This window comes from Triticum dicoccoides, chromosome 3A (genome assembly GCF_002162155.2).
Source record: "Triticum dicoccoides isolate Atlit2015 ecotype Zavitan chromosome 3A, WEW_v2.0, whole genome shotgun sequence".
NCBI lineage: Eukaryota > Viridiplantae > Streptophyta > Magnoliopsida > Poales > Poaceae > Triticum > Triticum dicoccoides.
In genome coordinates, this window is record NC_041384.1 from 613,387,559 (window position 1) to 613,411,252 (window position 23,694).

The 23,694-nt window shown below is 48.8% G+C and overlaps 3 protein-coding genes across 3 annotated transcripts; 1 reads left to right on the forward strand and 2 right to left on the reverse strand.

Moving 5' to 3' along the window:
• Nucleotides 1–655: 655 nt before the first annotated feature.
• On the forward strand, nucleotides 656–4,264 carry LOC119269588. Its single transcript, XM_037551446.1, has 6 exons — nucleotides 656–970; nucleotides 1,375–1,450; nucleotides 2,199–2,362; nucleotides 2,480–2,534; nucleotides 2,616–2,667; nucleotides 3,836–4,264. The coding sequence occupies exons 1-5, from the start codon at nucleotides 830–832 to the stop codon at nucleotides 2,630–2,632; spliced, it is 453 nt and encodes a 150-aa protein (XP_037407343.1). The 5' UTR covers nucleotides 656–829; the 3' UTR covers nucleotides 2,633–2,667; nucleotides 3,836–4,264.
• Nucleotides 4,265–4,282: 18 nt separating this feature from the next.
• LOC119269589 lies at nucleotides 4,283–5,013 on the reverse strand. Its single transcript, XM_037551447.1, has 2 exons — nucleotides 4,590–5,013; nucleotides 4,283–4,493 (listed from the first exon to the last, which is right to left on the reverse strand). Exons 1-2 carry the CDS (start codon nucleotides 4,921–4,923, stop codon nucleotides 4,477–4,479), a joined length of 351 nt encoding a protein of 116 aa, XP_037407344.1. The 5' UTR covers nucleotides 4,924–5,013; the 3' UTR covers nucleotides 4,283–4,476.
• A 525-nt stretch (nucleotides 5,014–5,538) lies between these two features.
• Nucleotides 5,539–9,305, reverse strand: LOC119269587 (rop guanine nucleotide exchange factor 7-like). The gene is made up of 7 exons (XM_037551445.1): nucleotides 8,731–9,305; nucleotides 8,523–8,639; nucleotides 8,280–8,434; nucleotides 7,152–7,226; nucleotides 6,777–7,067; nucleotides 6,317–6,679; nucleotides 5,539–6,212 (listed from the first exon to the last, which is right to left on the reverse strand). Exons 1-7 carry the CDS (start codon nucleotides 8,930–8,932, stop codon nucleotides 5,790–5,792), a joined length of 1,626 nt encoding a protein of 541 aa, XP_037407342.1. The 5' UTR covers nucleotides 8,933–9,305; the 3' UTR covers nucleotides 5,539–5,789.
• Between the last annotated feature and the right edge of the window lie 14,389 nt (nucleotides 9,306–23,694).

The following is a 23,694-nucleotide window of genomic DNA, read 5'->3' on the forward strand; positions in this document are numbered from 1 at the left end:
GACATGACATGAATTCTGGATCTTCTCTATTTAATGTTTCCCGAATCCTCTGTCAAGAGGATATTCTACATTTAATTTTAGATCTTCTCCATTCAGACGGTTCCATTTTCTTCCCGCAAATAAAAAGGAAAAAAAGTAATCCCCCGAACGCAGTTTGGTCTTTACACAGAACCCCCAACCCCCGTCAGTTTCGACGGAATTCCGTCTCGCGGGCCCACGTGTCATCGACACACGACCCCCGTTAGTTTCGACGGAATCCCGTCTCGCGGGCCCACGTGTCATAGACACACGTTCCGTCAGTCCAGCTACCCGTCAGCACTCCGCGCCGTAAAGCCTGCCCCCTCTGTCGAGCTCGACCCGGTGTAGCACAACGAACGGAGACGTCCGGCGATGGATCTCTTCCGTCGCGCATCAGCGTCACGTCCTTTTCGCCGCCGCCCATCGTCCCCTCCGACTGGTTGGCGGCACACCCACCCACGCTCGCCACCGCGGCGCGGCCGACGGCAACAGCTGAACCTGAACGGCGGCGGGACGCGTTCACTACCGAGGGGCGGGGCATCTATCCGCCACAGTTTCGCGCGTAGGCCCCTCGAGATCCACGTAATGGCGGCGCACACCCCCGCGGCCTGGGCCCTTTAAATGCGGGGGCACGCATGGAGGCCGGAGCAGGGCGCCACGAGTCGAGTAGTTGAGCAGTAGCGCTTGCCTGGACTCCCCGTCTCCTCCTCCCTCCTCCCGCCGCCGCCTACGGCACAACCGCCCCGTTCACGTGCCCTAATCCCCAGCGGCAGCTCCCCCTCCCCATCCGCCCGTCCGTCCGTCCCCCGAAATGGAGCCCAAGAGGTCCTCGCCCCAGGCCCAGCCGCAGCCGCGCGCGGCGACTAAGGAGTCGCCTCCCCGCGCCGCCGCCGCCGCCGACGCCGTCGCCGACTCGCCGCTCAGCAGCCTGTTCCACCCGGCGCCGCACGGGGTACCCGTCTCTTTCCTCACGCCTTCTCCCTGTTCGGTGTTATGTCTCTGTGTCTCGGCCGGCGCCTGCGCTGCCGCCCGACGTGATCTCTCGCGGGATTGCGGCGGAGCAGACGCCGGAGTAGATCGGATTCGTCTTGTTCTTAATCCTTCCTCGTTCGCGCGATGATTTTAGTTTTCGTATATGAGCCGCCGTCTGTTGGACTGAATATGCGAGAATTTTGGTAGACTTTTGATCTAGATACGCCCGTCTCTCCAAGTGGACACCGATTATCTTACAGTATCCCCGCCGTAATAAGCCTAATTTGGGGGATTCATGCTGCGATGTTTTGTTACGGGCGAAGGATTCATATTGTGATGTTGCCATCTAATTTGGACGTTTCCCGTTTTTGTCTTGTTTTCAAGGTAAACGGCAAAGAGCAGGACTTGTACGCCATTCTTTTCAAGGGGCAGAACGGCAATGCTCAGGCCAGCATGACAGGTAGTTGCACAACTCCCTCCTCTCGTCTCGTCTCGTCTCATATTCTCCTTTTTGCCATTCCGGTACTACGTACTGTGGAAATGGAACGGAATAGTACGTCACACATCTATATCAATGAACTGTCTTCTCTTTCAAGAAACAGCAGGTTACTTAGTGCCGAGGAAGCGTTGGAAAATTTCCAAACTCAAAAACATTTAATCCCTCAAAAGAAAATCACAAAAGCACTTAAAGCATGTATAACTCTTGCCCGCATCAGTTGATCAGCAAAGCCCACCCACCTTTACTTTCTAAAGGAGAAGAGATGAAATTTCACTGACCGATAAGTTTTGAAACTTTGGAGCTTTGATCTTTGGTTGTAATTTTCATACTTGCACAAGGTTAAGTACAGCGTGTACATGTTGGCTATCTTCAATCAACCAGAAAATTCTATTTCTGTTCTAAAAAAAAGAAATTTATATTTCTTATTCTTGTCCCCACAAAAAAAATCTTTGAGAAAGTGCAAAAGCCTTGCATCTTTATGCATTATATAATTGAAGGAAAAAGTTATAGACAAACCTACGAGTAGGTCAGTTTCAATCAGAACAAACGCCACGACCCTAAGCGCTAAACTCTGCCGATAGTCATGTCAACACATTATTGGTTGTTTCTTTCATAAAGTAATATCGTCTTGGTGATCTATCTTGCTTGGTTTGAATCACTGAGAAATGCAACGACAGAAAAATAACTAACATATTTATTTGTCTTACAGATGGTAAATCCCAGTGGAGTCCTGCTAGGGGCCGCACAACATATACCAAGGATAACAAGTATGACTCGGTTGGTACATCGTCTTGTTTTGGTTCTTCTGTGCACTATGGTGGCCGAGAATATTATGGCTGCTCTGCACCCAAGCAAGCTGCGGAATACAGTGATGTAAGAAATTGCTAAACAAAAAGCATAACTCATGCTTATAATTCATAAATACTTTCACTTTTTTTTAATCAGCACTTTAGGCAACCAAGGTTTTAAACACTTTTTTGTTCATTTCAGTACAAGGTGGATAAGAAGGATCCTGTCGCAGATTCTCATGGCGATTGGTGGCAAGGTATAGTGTTGTTGTATATTCGGACATATGTTATGACTGAGTTATATGGTTGACCGATGTATTTATTTATTTTGTTTCCAGGCTCGTTTTACTACTAAGCAAGAGCTTGGTGTCCTCTCCCTTTACGAACAAGGTAAAAACGACTAAACAAGGACCTTACTATTGGACATTGGTTACATTATTATGGTTTGGTCTTGCTCTCTGCTTACGTGTGATATGCTATATATTATTCAGCTTACATAGGCAATCGATAATTTTCTGGAAAGCGATAGGGGGTGTATGCCCACCTGAGCAACTGATATCCACTTTTGCTCACTTCGCCTCTGCATCAGTTATCGTGTTCACAGATGCTGTTCTTTATCAGAAAGCGAACATATTCTCGCATACTTTGTTTCAGAAGTCAGAATAGTTAATATGTACAGTAGTAAACTTTGAATTACTCAAAGCTTAATATGGGATGGAATTTAGTTATTAGTGATATGAAATATTTCACTCTCACCTAATTTTTCGTGTGAAATTTGCCCAAACCCAAATTCTTCTCCCAGCTCTTCAGAGAGTATATTTCTTCTCTTCCATTCCTATTTATAATATCATCATATACGATGAAGAAATTTTGTTTATTCACCTGTGTTGCCAGTGTCAAGGCTTTAACGTCAATGGCGAATTATTTTTCTCTAAGTAACTAGCTGTGGGGTTGGTGTACAGTACAATGATGTAGTTGTGGTTGAGATAAGATAACAAAGGTCACCGGGAAGAAAAGTAATGTCCTGGGTAAAAACCGTAGTTAACGCCCTACTTTTTATGTCTTAATCACTATCTTTAGGGAGTTTAGGGTCAAACAATTAGTTGCCTTAAATGTAGTCTGAGGACCTAGCGTTGTATCCAGTTCACTTTGGGTGAGGAAGCAACAGCACAAGTATGCTCACCACTTGCGCGAATGTTCCATCAAGTTGTATTGCTTGCTATACCATTACTTTCGTCTTTAGAAACAGAATTATTCCAAAAGAGGATACTGCTTAGGCCGTAGTGTAAATCACTCTTGAGGATAGTCATATTTTTGTATTATCGTAGAACAGTACTGAATTTCTAAAAAAAGACATTTTAAGCAACTTGTGAATCCTGATTTTGAACCAAGGTTCCCTAGAGCCCCAGTGATGGCAACATAGTCAGAACCTATCAGACCTAGTTAAGCTGCAGAATGTTTTGTGTCTCCTGGTGATGATTTTTATTTACCTAAATCATCGCCATTGCATCATTGGTTTGATCGTTTCCTCACCGTTCTGTTTCACCGCTGTTGGCAGGAAATTGAAGGGGGAGAGGTGTTGAACCTAATTTCCTTGATAGCAGTTATATACCTTACATAGTGGAGAAAACATTCGCTCATCAGTGGTGGCAGTATTTGGACGCATCATCACTCCTGGGCAGATGCTGTGTGTGCGTGTGTGTGCCTTTACCTTCTTCTTATTCCATAGCTTGTGCTTTAGCTGTGAAATGTAATGAACCTACAAGTACCTAGAACTTGGTGTCAGGTTGCATAAAGGGTCCTGAGGCCATCCCGCCCAACCTGGGCAGTCTGGTCTCTGACTCCTATACATAGTATCAAACCTGTCCTGCTTGTACCCTCTGATCCTCTCTCCAGACCAGAAGCGCTGGAGAAGCAGAGATCATTTACATTGTACTATTATTAAAACTGTACTGTTGGAACTTCATATAAGTTTGGGAAGTGTTTTTGTCAATATACCATAAGATTTGCAAAGGTACTTCATTATATTATATTCCAACAGAGGCATTACAACCACATTATTTATTGAGATCTCTTATTTATTCATAAAAGATTCAAGTAAAAGTTCCACATGGCAAAGATGGCATCAGGTGTGTGCCATCTGCTCTTCCAGAAGTTCCAAGAGTTGGAAAGATCTTCCAGTTCCACCACATCTGCTCCTCATGGCAGGGTGTATGCTGCACAGCAAAAGCAGAGCAAGGCAAACAATGATGGCTCCAAGGGACAGAGTAGCTACAGAGGAAACGACCGAGCATCAGAACAAATGAACTTACGGCCGCATTTGTAGCCGATGGGGCGGTTGGCGATGGCGCAGCGCTTGGGGATGGTCATGGCGACGGCGGGCTTGACGCCGGCCTGGCGCGCGGTGCTGGACAGCATGACGGCGCACAGGCACTTGGGGCTGCGCCCGATGCTGCGTATCTGCGCGCAGCAGCCGGGCGCCACCGCGGCCCGGGGGTTCTGCGTGGCCGCCGCGCACGGCGCCAGCTTGAGCGCCATCCTGTCCGCCGGCACGCGGCCGCACTCCCCGGCGCCGCGCGCCGCCCCGAGCCCGGCCACCAGGAGCATCGCCAGCAAGCAGAGGCACCTCGCCGCCTTGGTCTCCATCTCTTTTTCTCTTGGCTGCACCTCACTCCTCTCTTCTTCTCTAGCCTCTCTGTATGCACCCGTGCCGCACTCCGATGATGTCTGTCTCGACGTCCCGTCCGGGCTATATATACAGCGCTCCGGTGCGGAGGGTCGAGGGACGCCATCGATGCTCTGCTTGAAGATTTCGCCACGGCCATGGTGTGAAAGGCCCGAAGTGGAGGACGCACTCCACTACCGTTTATCTCTTCTCTTTTGGCCCCGCGCATGCACTGAGCTCTCTCCGCGATGCCATTTCGAGCACTACCTACTGCACTCCACTACACTGGTGGCAGGATGAACGGCCATGGAAATTTCTCTGCGGTCTCTGGAGACCAGCCACGTATGGCCTTGCGATGGAAAAGATTCGGCTCGCCATCATTGCGGGTACGTCGGCGGTGCGATCACTGGCCGGAGTTCTTGAAAACGCGAGAACCAAGCCACACTGCCTTTCCGGTTCTTCACCTTCAGGTACCTGAAAACGGCAGTAGAAGCTGCAGGTTTTCACTTTTAACTGGAGTCTGTCCGTACCGATCGAACTAATGCAGGTAATTATCTGAAGATTTAGCAGGCAAACTGAAGTCTCAAATCATGATATTATCTGAATCTGATCACGAGGTCTGCAAAGAGCAGGACACTTCGTCTCTCTTTTTCATTCTTCTTTTTTGGCACGGAACAATACATAGCAGCTTCTTCTCGCAAAAAGAAGAAGCAACGGTACTCCATAGCTAAGCACTAAGAGTTAAAAATACAGTAAGAACGTAAGCACAAATGAAGGACACACTTATGCACAGAGAGACCGGCAGGCTGGTCCTCGGCAATTCTACGAGCCGTCCACCGGCCCAGCCTCACAGATCCGTGGTCGTCGAGACATCGACCATCGTGCTCCGGTTCACGATGATCATCCCCCTGACCTCCGACGGGCCGAGATGGTCCGTCAAGGCCTTCTTCGCGGCGGCGGCGGCGGCCCTGTTGCCCTGAGACCGTCTGCCGGCACCGACCGAGGTCCTCGGGCCCGACAGCCGCCCCGGGGAGAAGCTAGGCGTGGCGTAGGACGTCACAAACGGCGTGCCCGGGGCAGGCACCTGCTGGTAGGGTGGCACCACGGCCCTGCCGCAGGCCATCTTCAGGTCAGCTTCACCCGACGACAGCTGCTCCACGTGCCTGTTCAGCTCGTCGATGTTGAGAAGGTCGTCGATGCGCGCCACGATGTTCGACGCCAGGCTCTCCAGAACCCTCGAGTAGCTCTCTAGGATCGACTTGCCCACATCCTGAAAATTGTTCACCACGCAGTAGGGTGAATGAATTCAGTTGTTTGACAGGCAAATGGGTGGAAAGACATACAAAGGGACACAGACTTGCACAACAAGCCGACCTTGTTGTACTGAATTTTGCTCATGTCGAGGCTTGTCTGCGTCAGGGCAGGGAACCTCTGCTTCAGGCATATCAAGAGGCCCTCAGCCCGCTCCGCGAGCAGCTCCCTCTTCTCCGAATCCATTAACATGTCCCTCACCATGCTCCATGACCTTGCGCTGGCGCTGGCGGTGCGGCCTAAGCCGTTCGCCGGTTTCGCGGGCACCCTGCGGCGCCACACGTGGACCGACGCCTCGACACGGCTGGCAATCTCCAGGGCCTGGTACTCCGTCGACAGGTCTAGGCTGTCGAGAAGGCACTCGGGGGAGAAGTGATCCGACGTTATGTAGCGGTATATCACGTCGCCCAAGGTCGCCCTCCCGTTCTACCACACAAAATTGCACCACCAAGTTGTGAGCAAGAGAGATTACTACTGACATTACTGAATATTGCACGCTGAGGCTAGATCATGGTGGTGATACCTTTGGCAGAGAGTCGAGGTATGATTCGGGGACATCCATCTCTGCCAAGGCGTTGCTGTTGATGGCCATGGCAGCCTTGAGGATCTGGTTCGCGCAGTCGCGCTTGTGCTGCAACTGCTTCCTCGTCTTGTCGCGGAGGCCCCCGGGTGGCACCCGGGGCACCGGCAGCCACCATTTGTCGTCGCGGCGGTGGAAGGCCGCCCGGAACGAGGCGGAGCCATCGCAGTCCGCCGCGCATATCCCTTGGTCGACATACCAAAACTCTGTGTCCCTGAAGCTGTCCAGGATTTCCTGTCAAATTTCCATGTTATCAGAAGCTGCTGAATTTTTCAGATTGGCTGTGCAGTGAATTTACTACATCTGCGAAAAACTTACAAGGAGCATATGGTCTAGCTTCCGAAGCGCTGGCAGATTGATGTACAGATCTGACCGTGGCCTGCTTGTCATGATCTGAAAGGAAGGATCCAGAAAACCTACAAGTCATTTGCTTTTCAATGTAAATGGCAAATCTTTTGCCTCGTTTCAAAAAAAAAAAATGTCAGTTGCTTAGAGGCGAAGGCTGAACTTCATCAACGAGTCGCCACATTTGCGCCTTGTCAGTCATTTCATCGCTAAGAATCAATAAATCGCAATTCATGTTTGATCTGTAATGCATATGCAGTAAGCCAGTAGGTCACCCGTCACTATTCCTTATGCCTTAGGAGCACGCCGATCCACTCTGTCAAAGGGCGATCGCATGGTACGCAACTGTTTGGTCTCAGTGGACTCCGTACTGACTACTCCCTCCGTTTCGAATTACTTTTCGCAGGTATGGATGTATCTAGATGTATTTTAGTTCTCATCCATTTCTGCGACGAGTAATTTGAAACGGAGGGAGTAGGAGAGAAGGACGCAACTGTAGATTTGGTTTGATTTCATTAGCCAGTAGAGTATCATTCACAATATGTTCTGTCTTAAATTTCCCTTTTTTTGTTTCGTTACCGTTGTGGAGTCCTCTGTCTGTGTTGTGTACCATTGTACTCCGGCAAATACCTCGTATCACCAGCATGGCATCTCCTATCGGGCGCTTTTAACTAAACTGCTACCATTTGCTGTCAGATAATCAAGACAGCACGGGCAGCTGCTCTCATCTCCAACAAATTTCGCGAGCACAGCAGCATGGCACCACAACCGCAAAGTTTCCATCAGAAAAATCATCAGCGCACCTAACATTTCGCTCCGTTTACGTGGGTGCCATGGCTGCTAAATGCGTGCTTAATAGCGATTTTCTAGCGGTCCATGTGCTACTAAAGTCGACATCATAGACCGTTCCCGTGCTCTGGCGGTGCTCAATAATCAAATGTACATTCACCCGGGAGTACTGACAGGCGAAGACATTTGATCCACCGTGCTCGTGATTCCTGCTGGCCTACGGCTCGTGCTCGGTCCGCCTAGCCTGCGCCCGTACGCTGAAAAGAAAATCGCAGGCGCTGGTTGAAATGTTTAGGTGCCGGTTGGTGGTACCTCGAGCCTGGTTCCGTCGGGGAAGGACTGCCAGGTGGGGACGAGCTCGACGATGTGGTCGCTGATGCAGAGCAGCCAGTCCATCTCTCGCCGCCACATGGCCGCCTTCTCCGGCGGCAGCGGCTCCAGCCTCCACAGCTGCCCGAAGATGGTGGCTGCGCAAACCACTCGCTGACAACTCTCTCCTACTGTGGAAAGAAAGAAAGAAATCACGAAGAAATGAAGCAAGGATGGCATACTGACCGCAGAGGTTGGTGATGGCGTTGGCGATGGCGAGCGCCGTGCAGACGCCCTTGCCGCTCCCGGACATGTCCTCGCCGAGGAGCAGCTTCGCGAACCGCTCCTTCATCATCTCCGTCTCTGCACACATTAACATTAGCACCAGTACCTACATTGTTGTTCCATATACTTACTTCGCCTCTGATGACAGACAGGTGAGAAGCGCGCGTACCTGGGCCACCTCGGCGCTTCAGCTTGCCGGCCATCTCGGCGTCGGGGGCGCCGCTGCAAGGCGGCGCTTTCTTGGGCGCTGCGAGCGCGAGGGCGGGCCAGTCGTCGGTGGAGGCGGCGTCGGAGCTGGAGCTGCTCCCGTCGGCCGAGTCCGTGAAGGCGGCCTCGCTCACGCCGCCCCTCTCCTCCTCCCCGCTCCCCATCGGACCCAGCCCCAGCAGCCGCGCGTGCGTGGCAGATCTGACTCGCGGGCCCGTACTTGTGACGGGTGTCGTCGTCGCCGCTGCCTCCCTCGGCCGGCGGCCGGGTTAAGCTCCGCACACGGCGATCAAGACGGGAGCGCGGGGGAGCAAAGAAATGGCGCGCGCGCGGTGATCGAGCGTCTCTGTGCGTGTCTTTTTGGCGTCTTGGTGGTCTCGGTTGCGGGTGCGGCGCGGTTGGGAGTTGGAACTGGGACGAAGTGGCAGACGGAGGCTTGGAAAAAGTGTGGGTGGCTGGCTGGTCGATGGGGAAGAGTGAGTGACCGTTGGGTTCTGGGCAGGAGGAAGAGGGGAGGAGGGGTTTACTTTTGAGCGATCGGGGCGGGCGGGAGGAGCGCCAACGGTGGAGCGAAGGCGTGCGAACAATAAAGAGGCCGCATCGGCGTGACACGCTCTCCGCTGCTGGTCCTGCCGCGCGCGCTCCTCCTCACGCTTTTGCTGTTGCTGCGTGCACGGAGTAGATGTGCCGACTGCTCCAGCTACAAAGGTGTATTTTCTGAGACTTTTCGTTCGTGCAGAAAAGGAGCGAGTGCGTCGCCCTGACCTACCTTCGAGTGTTTCTCTTCTCTTGCTCCGAGGAGAACGATTAATATCCAGCGCGAAAGTTTTAATTGTGATGATGAGTACTCCTTTTACGATCGATTTCTCTCTTCTTTCCGCCCCACTCGTGACAGCAGAGACCCACGTCGAGTTAGTTAGCCTGAGGTCTCATTTATTCTGGATGGGGCTCTGAATCATCATCACCACCGAACCTGTACCCGCCTACTCTTGTAGCTTAACCCCAAATCCGGCCTTCTGTTTGCGCAGACAAAAATCTTCTAGACCATCAAGTCGTCCAAATGATAACAGAGGTTTCTAATCAGATGTTCTATCTACTGCAAGTTTTTGACGGTACTACAGACGGTCACGGGTTTTACCGTCCGTAACTCCCGCGCTGCCAGCTTCGCTCATCATCAGATGTCACGCTGCCTCCCACTGATCTCACTGCTACACCGCGACACAAATGTCAGAACCTCTCAGGATAGAACCCGTAAAGAAATGGAATTAAACGCTGCGACTGCCAGTCTGTTGTGCTCCAACGTTCGGGACCCAATGTCAAAGAGTAATAAACAGACAGATTTGGTGAACAAACAAAGAAGGTTCTGAGGCAGTCAGTCAGGTCCCATGGTCCCGATGACGGATAAAGCCAACGCCCGATGGCGTGACGCGTGCTACCCCCCGGCCCTAGGAGCGGTTCCGGCAGAAGCTCTTGTCGCGGCCTACTTGTTCGCGCAGGCTCGCCTGGCCTGTCACGCACCCCGCCACGGGTTTTGCTCGAGCGCCCATGATTCCTTCCTCGATGCCGCGCATTTTCGCTCGGTGAAGCATTAGAAATGTGATTATGTGCATGGTTAGAGCAACTTCAACGCCCCGATTCGTCACGCGTGTCCGTTGGAATCGGCGCGGACAGAAAAATCGACCCAACGCGTCGATCCAAACAGACACGCGTCCGCTTTTCGTCCGTCTGCTGATTCATTCTTGATCCATTTTTGAGTCGGATTTGTGTCGGCGCGGACACCTGAAGGACGCGCGCGCCCGCCCGCCTACTCCTCCCCCTTGCCCGCTGGTCGATGACACATTGGCCATCCTCTCCCATTCCAACAGCAAACCCTCGCCCGCCTCCTTTGTCACCGACGCCGCCGCCCGCCTACTCCTCCCCCTGGCCCGCTGGTCGGTGACACATTGGCCATCCTCTCCCATTCCAACAGCAAACCCTCGCCCGCCTCCTTCGTCACCGACGCCGCCGCCCATTTTTCCGGTGCCTCTGCCGGCTGCTGGTGCCACAACATCCACCCCTACGACGCCGCCACCTCCCACGTCGTCGCCACCGTCGTCTTGCCGCCGTGGATCCGAAAGCTTCCCACCCCAACTCCCCGACACAGCCGCGACCAAGAAGCCGCCTCGCCGACCTGGCCAGCTCCTTCGTCCTGACACCGGCACGCTCATTTGACTCCGCCAGGGCAGGTTGCTGGTCCGAGGGCGGCGCGACTCCCTTCACCGGCCGACTCCTTCATCGACGCCCGCAAGTTGTCCGACAGTTTGCCAAGGTACAAAATGGACTCCGCCGACGAGTTCTTTTTCCACAATTTTCTTTGCGACTTCGATGATTCCTCGTCCGATGATGAGGAGGAGATCTTGGCTGTCGTGTTGGTCCATCACCACCTCAATAGCCAGCGGCCGGTGTTTCGTCGCTCCATTCCAGGGCACCTTCCGGCGTTGAATCCCAACCGAGAGAGCGGGCATTTCCTTCTTTGGAAGGACTACTTTGACACAACGAACCCGTTGTTCAAACATCAGAAATTTCGCCGCCGTTTCCGTATGAGTAGACATCTTTTCAACCGTATTACAGAGGGGGTGGTCGGCTACGATAATATTTCGAATACAAAGAGGATGCCCTTGAAAAGATTGGCTTCTCCTCTTATCAGAAATGCACTACAGCCATCCGAATGCTTGCATACGGAGTGCCCGATGATCTCATTGACGAGTACGTCTGTATGAGCGAGTCTACTGTTGGGGAACGTAGCAGAAATTCAAAATTTTCTACGCATCACCAAGATCAATCTATGGAGTAATCTAGCAACGAGGGAAGGAGAGTGCATCTACATACCCTTGTAGATCGCTAAGCGGAAGCGTTCAAGTGAACGGGGTTTATGGAGTCGTACTCGTCGTGATCCAAATCACCAATGATCCTAGTGCCGAACGGACGGCACCTCCGTGTTCAACACACGTACAGCCCGGTGACGTCTCCTACGCCTTGATCCAGCAAGGGGAGAAGGAGAGGTTGGGAAGACTCCATCCAGCAGCAACACGACGGCGTGGTGGTGGTGGAGGAGCACGGGACTCCAGCAGGGCTTCGCGAAGCACTACGAGAGATGAGGAGGGAGAGGGGTAGGGCTGCGCCAACAGGGAGATTGAATCGTGTCTCTGGCAGCCCAAAACCTCAAGTATATATAGGGGGAGGGGAGGGGCTGCGCCCCCACCTAGGTTTCCACCCCTAGGGGTGGCGAGCAGCCCTAGATCCCATCTAGGGGGGGCGGCCAAGGGGGAAGAGAGGGGGGCGCACCACTAGGTGGGCCTTAGGCCCATCTGAGCCTAGGGTTTGCCCCCTTCCACTCTCCCTTGCGCCTTGGGCCTTGGTGGGAGGCGCCCCAGCCCACCTAGGGGCTGGTCCCTTCCCACTATTGGCCCATGTAGGCCTCCGGGGCTGGTGGCCCCACCTGGTGGACCCCCGGACCCCTCCGGTGGTCCCGGTACACTACCGGTGATGCCCGGAACACTTCTGGTGGCCAAAACCATACTTCCTATATATCAATCTTTACCTCTGGACCATTTCGGAACTCCTCGTGACGTCCGGGATCTCATCCGGGACTCCAAACAACATTCGGTAACCGCGTACATACTTTCCCTATAACCCTAGCGTCATCGAACCTTAAGTGTGTAGACCCTACGGGTTTGGAAGTCATGCAGACATGGCCGAGACAACTCTCCGGTCAATAACCAACAGCGGGATCTGGATACCCATGCTGGCTCCCACATGATCCACGATGATCTCATCAGATGAACCACGATGTCAAGGACTTAATCAATCCCGTATGCAATTCCCTTTGTCTATCGGTACGATACTTGCCCGAGATTCGATCGTCGGTATCCCGATACCTTGTTCAATCTCGTTACCGACAAGTCTCTTTACTTGTTCTGTAACACATCATCCCGTGATCAACTCCTTGATCACATTGTGCACATTATGATGATGTCCTACCGAGTGAGCCCAGAGATACCTCTCCGTTTACACGGAGTGACAAATCCCAGTCTCGATTCGTGCCAACCCAACAGACACTTTCGGAGATACCTGTAGTGTACCTTTATAGCCACCCAGTTACATTGTGACATTTAGCACACCCAAAGCACTCCTACGGTATCCGGGAGTTGCACAATCTCATGGTCTAAGGAAATGATACTTGACATTAGAAAAGCTTTAGCATATGAACTACATGATCTTGTGCTAGGCTTAGGATTGGGTCTTGTCCATCACATCATTCTCCTAATGATGTGATCCCGTTATCAACGACATCCAATGTCCATGGTCAGGAAACCATAACCATCTATTGATCAACGAGCTAGTCAACTAGAGGCTTACTAGGGACATGGTGTTGTCTATGTATCCACACATGTATCTGAGTTTCCTATCAATACAATTCTAGCATGGATAATAAACGATTATCATGAACAAGGAAATATAATAATAACCAATTTATTATTGCATGTAGGGCATATTTCTAACAGTCTCCCACTTGCACTAGAGTCAATAATCCAGTTCACATCGATATGTGATTAACACTCAAGGTCACATCCCCATGTGACTAACACCCAAAGAGTTCTGGGTTTGATCATGATATGCTTGTGAGAGAGGTTTCAGTCAACGGGTCTGCAACATTCAGATCCGTATGTACTTCGCAAATTTCTATGTCATCTTGTAGATGCAACTACTACGCTACATTTGGAGCCATTTCAAATAACTGTTCTACTTGGAGCTATTCTAAATTGTTGCTCCATTATACGTATCCGGTATCTCTACTCAGAGCTATCCGGATAGGTGTTAAGCTTGCATCGACGTAACTCTTTACGTCGAACTCTTTATCACCTCCATAACCGAGAAACATATCCTTATTCCTCTAAGGATAATTTAGACCGCTATCTGGTGATCTACTCCTAGATCACCTTTGTACCCTCTTGCCAAATATGTGGCAAGGCACACATCAGGTGCGGTACTCAGCATGGCATACCGTATAGAGCCTATGACAAAAGCATAGGGGACGACCTTCGTCCTTCCTCTTTCTTCTGCCGTGGTCGAGTTTTAAGTCTTAACTTCATACCTTACAACTCAGGCAAGAACTCCTTCTTTGACTGATCCATCTTGAACACCTTCAAGATCATGTCAAGGTATGTGCTCATTTGAAAGTATCATTAAGCGTTTTGATCTATCCTTATAGATCTTGATGCTCAATGTTCAAGTAGCTTAATCCAGGCTTTTCATTGAAAAACACTTTCCAAATAACCCTATATGCTTTCCAGAAATTCTACGTCATTTCTGATCAACAATATGTCAACAACATATATTCATCAGAAATTCTATAGTGCTCCCACTCACTTCTTTGGAAATACAAGTTTCTCATAAACTTTGTATACACCCAAAATCTTTGATAATCTCATCAAAGCATACATTTCAACTCCGAGATGCTTACTCCAGTCCTTAGAAGGATTGCTGGAGCTTTGCATACTTATTAGCATCTTTCAGGATTGACAAAACCTTCCGGTTGTATCACATACAACCTTTCCTCAAGAAAATCGTTGAGGAAACAATGTTTTGACATCCTATCTGCAAGATTTCATAAATAATGCAGTAATCGCTAATATAATTCCAACAGACTCTTAGCATCGCTACGAGTGAGAAAGTCTCATCCTAGTCAACTCCTTGAACTTGTCGGAAAACATCTTAACGACAAGTCGAGCTTTCTTAATGGTGATACTTACCATCATTGTTCGTCTTCCTTTTAAAATCCATGTGTACCTAACAGCCTTACGACCATCAAATAGTTCTTCCAAAGTCTACACTTTGTTTTCATATATGGATCCTCTCTCGGATTATATGGCCTCGAGCCATTTTGGAATCCAGGCCCACCATCGCTTCTCCATAGCTCGTAGGTTCATTGTTGTCTAGCAACATGACTTCCAAGATAGGATTATGTACCACTCTGAAGTAGTACGCGTCCTTGTCATCCCACGAGGTTTGGTAGTGACTTGATCTGAAGTTTCATGATCACTATCATAAGCTTCCACTTCAATTGGTGTAGGTGCCACAGGAACAACTCCCTGTGCCCTGCCACACACTAGTTGAAGAGACGGTTCAATAACCTCATCAAGTCTCCACCATCCTCCCACTCAATTCTTTCGAGAGAAACTTTTTCCTCGAGAAAGGACCCGATTCTAGAAACAATCCCTTATTGCTTTCGGATCTGAGACAGGAGGTATACCCAACTATTTTGGGTGTCCTATGAAGATGCATTTATCCGCTTTGGGTTCGAGCTTATCAGCCTGAAACTTTTTCACATAAGCGTCGCAGCCCCAAACTTTTAAGAAATGACAGCTTAGGTTTCTCTAAACCATAGTTCATACGGTGTCATCTCATCGGAATTACGTGGTGCCCTATTTAAAGTGAATGTGGTTGTCTCTAATGCCTAACCCATAAACTATCGTGGTAATTCGATAAGAGACATCATGGTATGCATCATATCCAATAGGGTGTAGTTATGATGTTCGGACACACCATCATACTATGGTGTTTCAGACTGTATTAGTTGTGAAACAATTTCCACAATGTCTTAATTCTGTGCCAAACTTGTAATTCAGATATTCATCTCTATGATCATATCATAGATATTTTATCCTCTTGTCACGACGATCTTTCAACTTCACCCTGAAATTACTTGAACCTTTCAATAATCCAGACTCGTGATTCATCAAGTAAATGTACTCAACATCTACTCAAATCATCTGTGAAATAAGAACATAACGATATTCACTACACGCCTCAGCACTCATTGGACTGCACACATCAAAATGTAATTACTTCCAACAAGTTGCTCTCTAGTTCCATTTTACTGAAAATGAGGCTTTCAGTCATCTTGCCCATGTGGTATGATTTGCATGTCTCAAGTGATTCAAAATCAAGTGAGTCCAAACGGTCCATTTGCATGGAGTTTCTTCATGCATATACACCAATAGACATGGTTCGCATGTCTCAAACTTTTCAAAACGAGTGAGCCCAAAGATCCATCAACATGGAGCTTCTTCATGCGTTTTATACCGATATGACTTACGTGGCAGTGCCACAAGTAGGTGGTACTATCATTACTATCTTATATCTTTTGGCATGAAAATGTGTATCACTACGATCGAGATTCAATAAACCATTCATTTTAGGTGCAAGACCATTGAAGGTATTATTCAAATAAACAGAGTAACCATTATTCTCCTTAAATGAATAACCGTATTGCGATAGACATAATCCAATCATGTCTATGCTCAATGCAAACACCAATCTCGATGGTAGAGGGAGCGTGCGATGCTTGATCACATCAAGCTTGGAAAAACTTCCAACACATATTGCCAGCTCACCTTTAGCTAGTCTCCGTTTACTCCGCAGCCTTTTATTTCGAGTTTACTAACATTTAGCAACCGAACCGGTATCTAATACCATGGTGCTACTAGGAGTACTAGTAAAGTACACATTAACACAATGTATATCCAATATACTTCTATCGACCTTGCCAGCCTTCTCATCTACCAAGTTTCTAGGGTAATTCTCCTCCAGTGGCTGTTCCCCTTATTACAGAAGCACTTAGTCTCGGGTTTGGGTTCAACCTTGGGTTTTTTCACTAGAGCAGCAGCTGATTTGCCGTTTCATGAAGTATCCCTTTTTGCCCTTGCCCTTCTTGAAACTAGTGGTTTCACCAACCATCAACAATTGATGGTCCTTCTTGATTTCTACTTTTGTGGTGTCAAACATCGTGAATATCTCAAGGATCATCATATATGTCCCTGATATATTATAGTTCATCACGAAGCTCTAGCAGCTTGGTGGTAATGACTTCGGAGAAACATCACTATCTCATCTGGAAGATCAACTCCCACTCGATTCAAATGATTGTTGTACTCAGACAATCTGAGCACAAGCTCAACAATTGAGCTTTTCTCCCTTAGTTTGCAGGCTAAGAAAATCGTCGGAGGTCTTATACCTCTTGACGTGGGCACGAGCCTGAAATCCCAATTTCAGCCCTCGAAACATCTCATATGTTTCGCGACGTTTCAAAACATCTTCGGTACCTCAACTCTAAACCGTTTAACTGAACTATCACGTAGTTTATCAAAATGTGTATGTCAGATGTTCGCAACATCCACAGACGACATTCGAGGCTCAGCACACTGAGCGGTGCATTAAGGACATAAGCCTTCCATGAAGCAATGAGGACAATCCTCAGTTTACGGACCTAGTCCGCATAATTGCTACTAACAACTTTCAACTAAATTTTCTCTAGGAACATATCTAAACAGTAGAACTAAAGCGCGAGCTACGACATAATTTGCGAAGACCTTTTGACTATGTTTAGGATAATTAAGGTCATCTTATGAACTCCCACTCAGATAGACATCCCTCTAGTCATCTAAGTGATTACATGATCCGAGTCAACTAGGCCATGTCCGATCATCACGTGAGACGGACTAGTCAACATCGGTGAACATCTTCATGTTGATCGTATCTTCTATACGACTCATGCTCGACCTTTCGGTCTTCCGTGTTCCGAGGCCATGTCTGCACATGCTAGGCTCGTCAAGTCAACCTAAGTGTTTTTGCTGTGTAAATCTGGCTTACACCCGTTGTATTCAAACGTTAGAATCTATCACATCCGATCATCACGTGGTGTTTCGAAACAACGAACCTTCGCAACGGTGCACAGTTAGGGGGAACACCTTTCTTGAAATTTTAGTGAGGGATCATCTTATTTAAGCTACCGTCGTTCTAAGCAAATAAGATGTAAAACATGATAAACATCACATGCAATCAAATAGTGACATGATATGGCCAATATCATTTTGCTCCTCTCGATCTCCATCTTTGGGGCTCCATGATCATCGTTGTCACCGGCATGACACCATGATCTCCATCATCATGATCTCCATCATCGTGTCTTCTTGAAGTTGTCTCATCATCTATTATTTCTACTACTATGGCTAACGCTTTAGCAATAAAGTAAAGTAATTACATGACGTTTATGTTGACACGCAGGTCATAAATAAATTAAGACAACTCCTATGGCCCCTGCCGGTTGTCATACTCATCGACATGCAAGTCGTGATTCCTATTACAAGAACATGATCTCATACATCACATATATATCATTCATCACATCCTTTGGCCATATCACATCACAAAACACTTGTTGCAAAAACAAGTTAGACGTCCTCTAATTGTTGTTGCAAGTTTTTACGTGGCTGCTATAGGTTTCTAGCAAGAACGTTTCTTACCTACGCCAAAACCACAACATGAATTACCAATTTCTATTTACCCTTCATAAGGACCCTGTTCATCGAATCTGATCCGACTAAAGTGGGAGAGACAGACACCCGCCAGCCACCTTATGCAACTACTGCATGTCAGTCGGTGGAACCGATCCCACATAAGTGTACGTGTAAGGTTGGTCCGGGCCGCTTCATCCGACGATGCCGCCGAATCAAGATAAGACTAGTAACGGCAAGATAATTGACAATATCGACGCCCACAACTACTTTGTGTTCTACTCGTGCATAGTAACTACGCATAGACCTAGCTCATGATGCCACTGTTGGGGAACGTAGCAGAAATTCAAAAAAAATTACGCATCACCAAGATCAATCTATGGAGTAATCTAGCAACGAGGGAAGGAGAGTGCATCTACATACCCTTGTAGATCGCTAAACGGAAGCGTTCAAGTGAACGGGGTTGATGGAGTCATACTCGTCGTGATCCAAATCACCGATGATCCTAGTGCCGAACGGACGGCACCTCCGTGTTCAACACACGTACAGCCCGGTGACGTCTCCTACGCCTTGATCCAGCAAGGGGAGAAGGGGAGGTTGGGAAGACTCCATCCAGCAGCAGCATGACGGCGTGGTGGTGGTGGAGGAGCGCGGGACTCCAGCAGGGCTTCGCCAAGCACTACGAGAGATGAGGAGGGAGAGGGGTAGGGCTGCGCCAACAGGGAGATTGAATCGTGTCTCTGGCAGCCCAAAACCTCAAGTATATATAGGGGAAGGGGAGGGGCTGCGCCCCCACCTAGGTTTCCACCCCTAGGGGTGGCGGCCAGCCCTAGATCCCATCTAGGGGGGCGGCCAAGGGGGGAGAGAGGGGGCGCACCACTAGGTGGGCCTTAGGCCCATCTGAGCCTAGGGTTTGCCCCCTTCCACTCTCCCTTGCGCCTTGGGCCTTGGTGGGAGGCGTCCCAGCCCACCTAGGGGCTGGTCCCTTCCCACTATTGGCCCATGTTGGCCTCCGGGGCTGGTGGCCCCACCTGGTGGACCCCCGAACCCCTTCGGTGGTCCCGGTACACTACCGGTGATGCCCGGAACACTTCCGGTGGCCAAAACCATACTTCCTATATATCAATCTTTACCTCCGGACCATTCCGGAACTCCTCGTGACGTCCGGGATCTCATCCGGGACTCCGAACAACATTCATTAACCGCATACATACTTTCCCTATAACCCTAGCGTCATCGAACCTTAAGTGTGTAGACCCTACGGGTTCGGAAGTCATGCAGACATGGCCGAGACAACTCTCCGGTCAATAACCAACAGCGGGATCTGGATACCCATGCTGGCTCCCACATGCTCCACGATGATCTCATCAGATGAACCACGATGTCAAGGACTTAATCAATCCCGTATACAACTCCCTTTGTCTATCGTACGATACTTGCCCGAGATTCGATCGTCGGTATCCCGATACCTTGTTCAATCTCGTTACCGGCAAGTCTCTTTACTCGTTCCGTAACACAAAATCCCGTGATCAACTCCTTGATCACATTGTGCACATTATGATGATGTCCTACCGAGTGGGCCCAGAGATACCTCTCCGTTTACACGGAGTGACAAATCCCAGTCTCGATTTGTGCCAACCCAACAGACACTTTCGGAGATACCTGTAGTGTACCTTTATAGCCACCCAGTTATGTTGTGACGTTTGGCACACCCAAAGCACTCCTACGGTATCCGGGAGTTGCACAATCTCATGGTCTAAGGAAATGATACTTGACATTAGAAAAGCTTTAGCATACGAACTATATGATCTTGTGCTAGGCTTAGGATTGGGTCTTGTCCATCACATCATTCTCCTAATGATGTGATCCCGTTATCAACGACATCCAATGTCCATGGTCAGGAAACCGTAACCATCTATTGATCAACGAGCTAGTCAACTAGAGGCTTACTAGGGACATGGTGTTGTCTATGTATCCACACATGTATCTGAGTTTCCTATCAATACAATTCTAGCATGGATAATAAACGATTATCATGACCAAGGAAATATAATAATAATCAATTTATTATTGCCTCTAGGGCATATTTCCAACATCTACATGCCTAGACTCCTTGTACAAGTTCTGCAGGGCTGTTATTGCTGTTGGCCTTGAGTACTTGAGAGAGCTGACTCGTCAAGATACAGCTCGCTTGTTCGCGATGAATGCTAGCAGGGTCTTCATAGGGATGCTTGGCAGCATAGACTGCATGCACTGGGAGTGGAATGATCTGGAACTCTTTCTTTGGCATGGCCGGATCACACAATGTTATCAACGTGCTTCAGCGCTCGCCGGTGTTTGCTAGGCTTGCCGAAGGCAACAGCCCACCGATTAATGTTACCATCAACAGCCACAACTACGACAAAGGATACTACTCCCTCCGTTCCAAATTACTCGTCGTGGTTCTAGTTCAAAGTTGAACTAAAACCACAACGAGTAATTTGGAACGGAGGGAGTACCTGGGTGACGGTATATATCCTCAGTGGACCACTATTGTGAAGACAATTCCCTACCCAGTCGAAGAGAAGAGGAAAAGATTTGCCCAAGAGTAAGAGAGTGCTAGGAAGGATGTCGAGCGCGCCTTTGGTGTTTTGCAATCTCGATGGGGAATCGTTCGGTATCCTACTAAGACTTGGAGCACGAAGAAACTGTGGGAGGTGATGACTGCTTGGAGAAGATGAGCGTCCGGAACGTCTCTACGATCAAGGGTTTCAGTTTTAGGCGGAGAATGTTGTGCCTGAGCATGGAGGCGCGGAAACGTTTGAATAGTTCATTCAATTTCATCATGACATGCGCGATTGAAAAACTTACATGCAACTGCAAAATGATTTGATTGAGAATATGCGGGCTCATGTTGGCAACCAATAGATGTATCTTTTTTATTCGGCTTGCAAAACTATGAGAGACTATTTTACTTTTATTTGGCTTGTAAAACTGCTAATTATTTGGTTGAAACTATGCTATTTACTGTATGTTTGCTTCTGAAATAATGCAAATTTTGTGTGTGAAATACTGCAAAATTTGTGCTATTTGTTGAAAAAGGGTGGTAAGCCGGTCACGCCGGCATATATGGGTCGGTGCGTTGGACGCACTGTCAACCCAAATCTCAAACAGGGCGGACGCCGCGGACGACCGACCCAAACGGACAACCACTGGGTCGACGCGTTGGAGTTGCTCTTACGTTTGGTCCTTAGAGCATCTCCAGCCGCACCCCAACAGGCCCATTTTTTGGCGCCGACATCCAAAAAACGGCCCAGTCGTGCCTCTAGGAGCCCAGTTTTCGTCAGTTATGGCCGAAACTGGCGCCGGTGGACCCAGGCCGAACCCGGCATGCTGGGGGGCGCCTGGGGGCGTCGAGGCGATCATTTTTGGCGCAAAAGAACGGCGGGCCCGCCGAGTCAGCGACCCGTGCCTCGTCGTCCTCACATCGCCTCGGTTTCCCGCGAAGAATCAATGCCAAAGCTGCCGCCGGTCAGCCTTCCATTGATTCCTCATGGGCAGCGTTGTGCGGCAACGCGCCCCCTCCCCGCCATGCGTACACACGACGCCACCCCCGTCTGCTATATAAAGCAGCGCCTCCCTCGCCGGTGGACACACCCGCCTGCAGCCCCTCTCTCCCTGTGCACAACCACCGCCGACGAGCTCTCTTTCCTCTTCCTCCCCGTTCACAGCCGCCGCAGATGGGCGAAAGGTTCCCCCACGACGACGCCGTGCCGCCACCGGCCAAACTTGTCCGCCCGGGCGACCCCGGGCAGGGGTCCAGCGGCGTGAAGAAGGAGAAGGACGACAGAGGCGACGGCGGCGACTACGCCGCGCTCAGCGAGTTTTCATGTAGTAAATTTTAAGTTTTCTATGTAAAAAATTTAAAATACCGAAATTTATGTTCTGTTTGCCGAATTTTTGTAATGTTTGCCGAAATTATTTTCAAAAAAATAAAAAAAAAGGACGACTAAGGGCGATCCTGGGACGGCGGCTGGGAACCCGATCGGTACCAAACCGAATTTTAGCGCCGGTTCGGGCCCAAGCGGCGATTTTCCGAGCCCCTGAGGGCCAACGGCCGAAGATGCTCTTAATCTGTGTTTGTCATGGTGTCTGTTTTGTCTAGTGCCGGGCCAGCTGTAAGAAACATGTACTCGCCGCTCCGTCCAGATCGGTGGGAGAGCCTTTTGAGTGATGAGGACACGTGAACCCTTGGAGCTAAAGGCGGGGAGGAGAGGGAGCATGCCCTTGTAAATCCAACCACGCCTCATCGACCGGGGTCACACTCCAAATGTGAGCTCCAAAATGAGAAGATAATGGACATGACCTGCTTCCCATGACCTACGGACAGTAGCGCCATTCTTCGGAGCGACGCCCTTATTTCATGCCGTGAACATTGATAAAAACAAGGAGTTTCTTTCTATGTGACATCCGTAAATGCAGCTGTATGTGCGTGCCTCGTCACGTTACCGCGCTGAGTTTCTTCACGCCCATCAACTCTGGTACATTTTAAGTGGCTTTTTTGGTTTTTGGCCCTCGGTTGGGATGAAGTCAGAGTCAATTGCTCGTAGTGGGGTGATGACAATTATTGAATTAATGCTCCAGCCAGTGACTATAAAAGTCCAAATTGATGAAGAAAGATGGTCAGTATATTTCAACATCTCCTTCACGTCTAATTTTTTTTAAATTCTTAGACATAAGATCGTTGTAGGCCGCATAATTTTTTTTAATATTGAGTTGACAGGGTCTTGAATCAAGATATTTTGGCTCTCAAATCATATTGAATTCATACTCTAGTCCAGTGCCTCCAAAATCTGAATGGAGAGAGATGAAATATATATTTCAACAATGACACATGTAGAAAAACTTATGGTATTCGTCGTCATAATAGTTTGTGTGTGGTGTGTCGGTAGCAGCCAATGGTACCATATGCAGTCACGTTCCATGATGACAACTTTTTTTAACATAGTACAAACGTAAATGCTCAAACATATGCACATATACTCACTCTTTTGAACGCACACACTCACATCTTATTCGTATGAGCACTTCCGAGCCGACATCATCTTGAGATTCATGAAGGCACCGCAGGTCCCTCCGTAGTTGATGGGAACGTCTCCTTCAATTGAACAAACATCACCAGAAGCCTGAAATAAATTCAGGAAATGCGAACACTATAGTGACAACTTTACGGGTAAGTTGTTATGGATTTCACCCTTTTTTTCTCTAATTACCTTGATAATTATCTCCTTAATTAATATAGTGAGGGCTTAGGTTTTGGTTAAAAATGAAATAAAATTCTAATGTTGCCAATATACACAATCTACTAGCACATATTTCTTGTTTACAACACTATTTTGTATGCTACTAATCCAATTTTCTGAAAATGAACGTGAATATTCATGAAACAACCATTACTAGAATTTTGCTATTTGTCAACGAGGCTGCAAAATAACTATTTCTAAGTCCACGCTGAGCATCATCGGAGCTATGCATCTAGACGTGTTAGAGTAGAAAAGGAAGGGGAAATTTTTATCGACTTGCTACGCCCGTCGACAATGAATAGCAAGTAA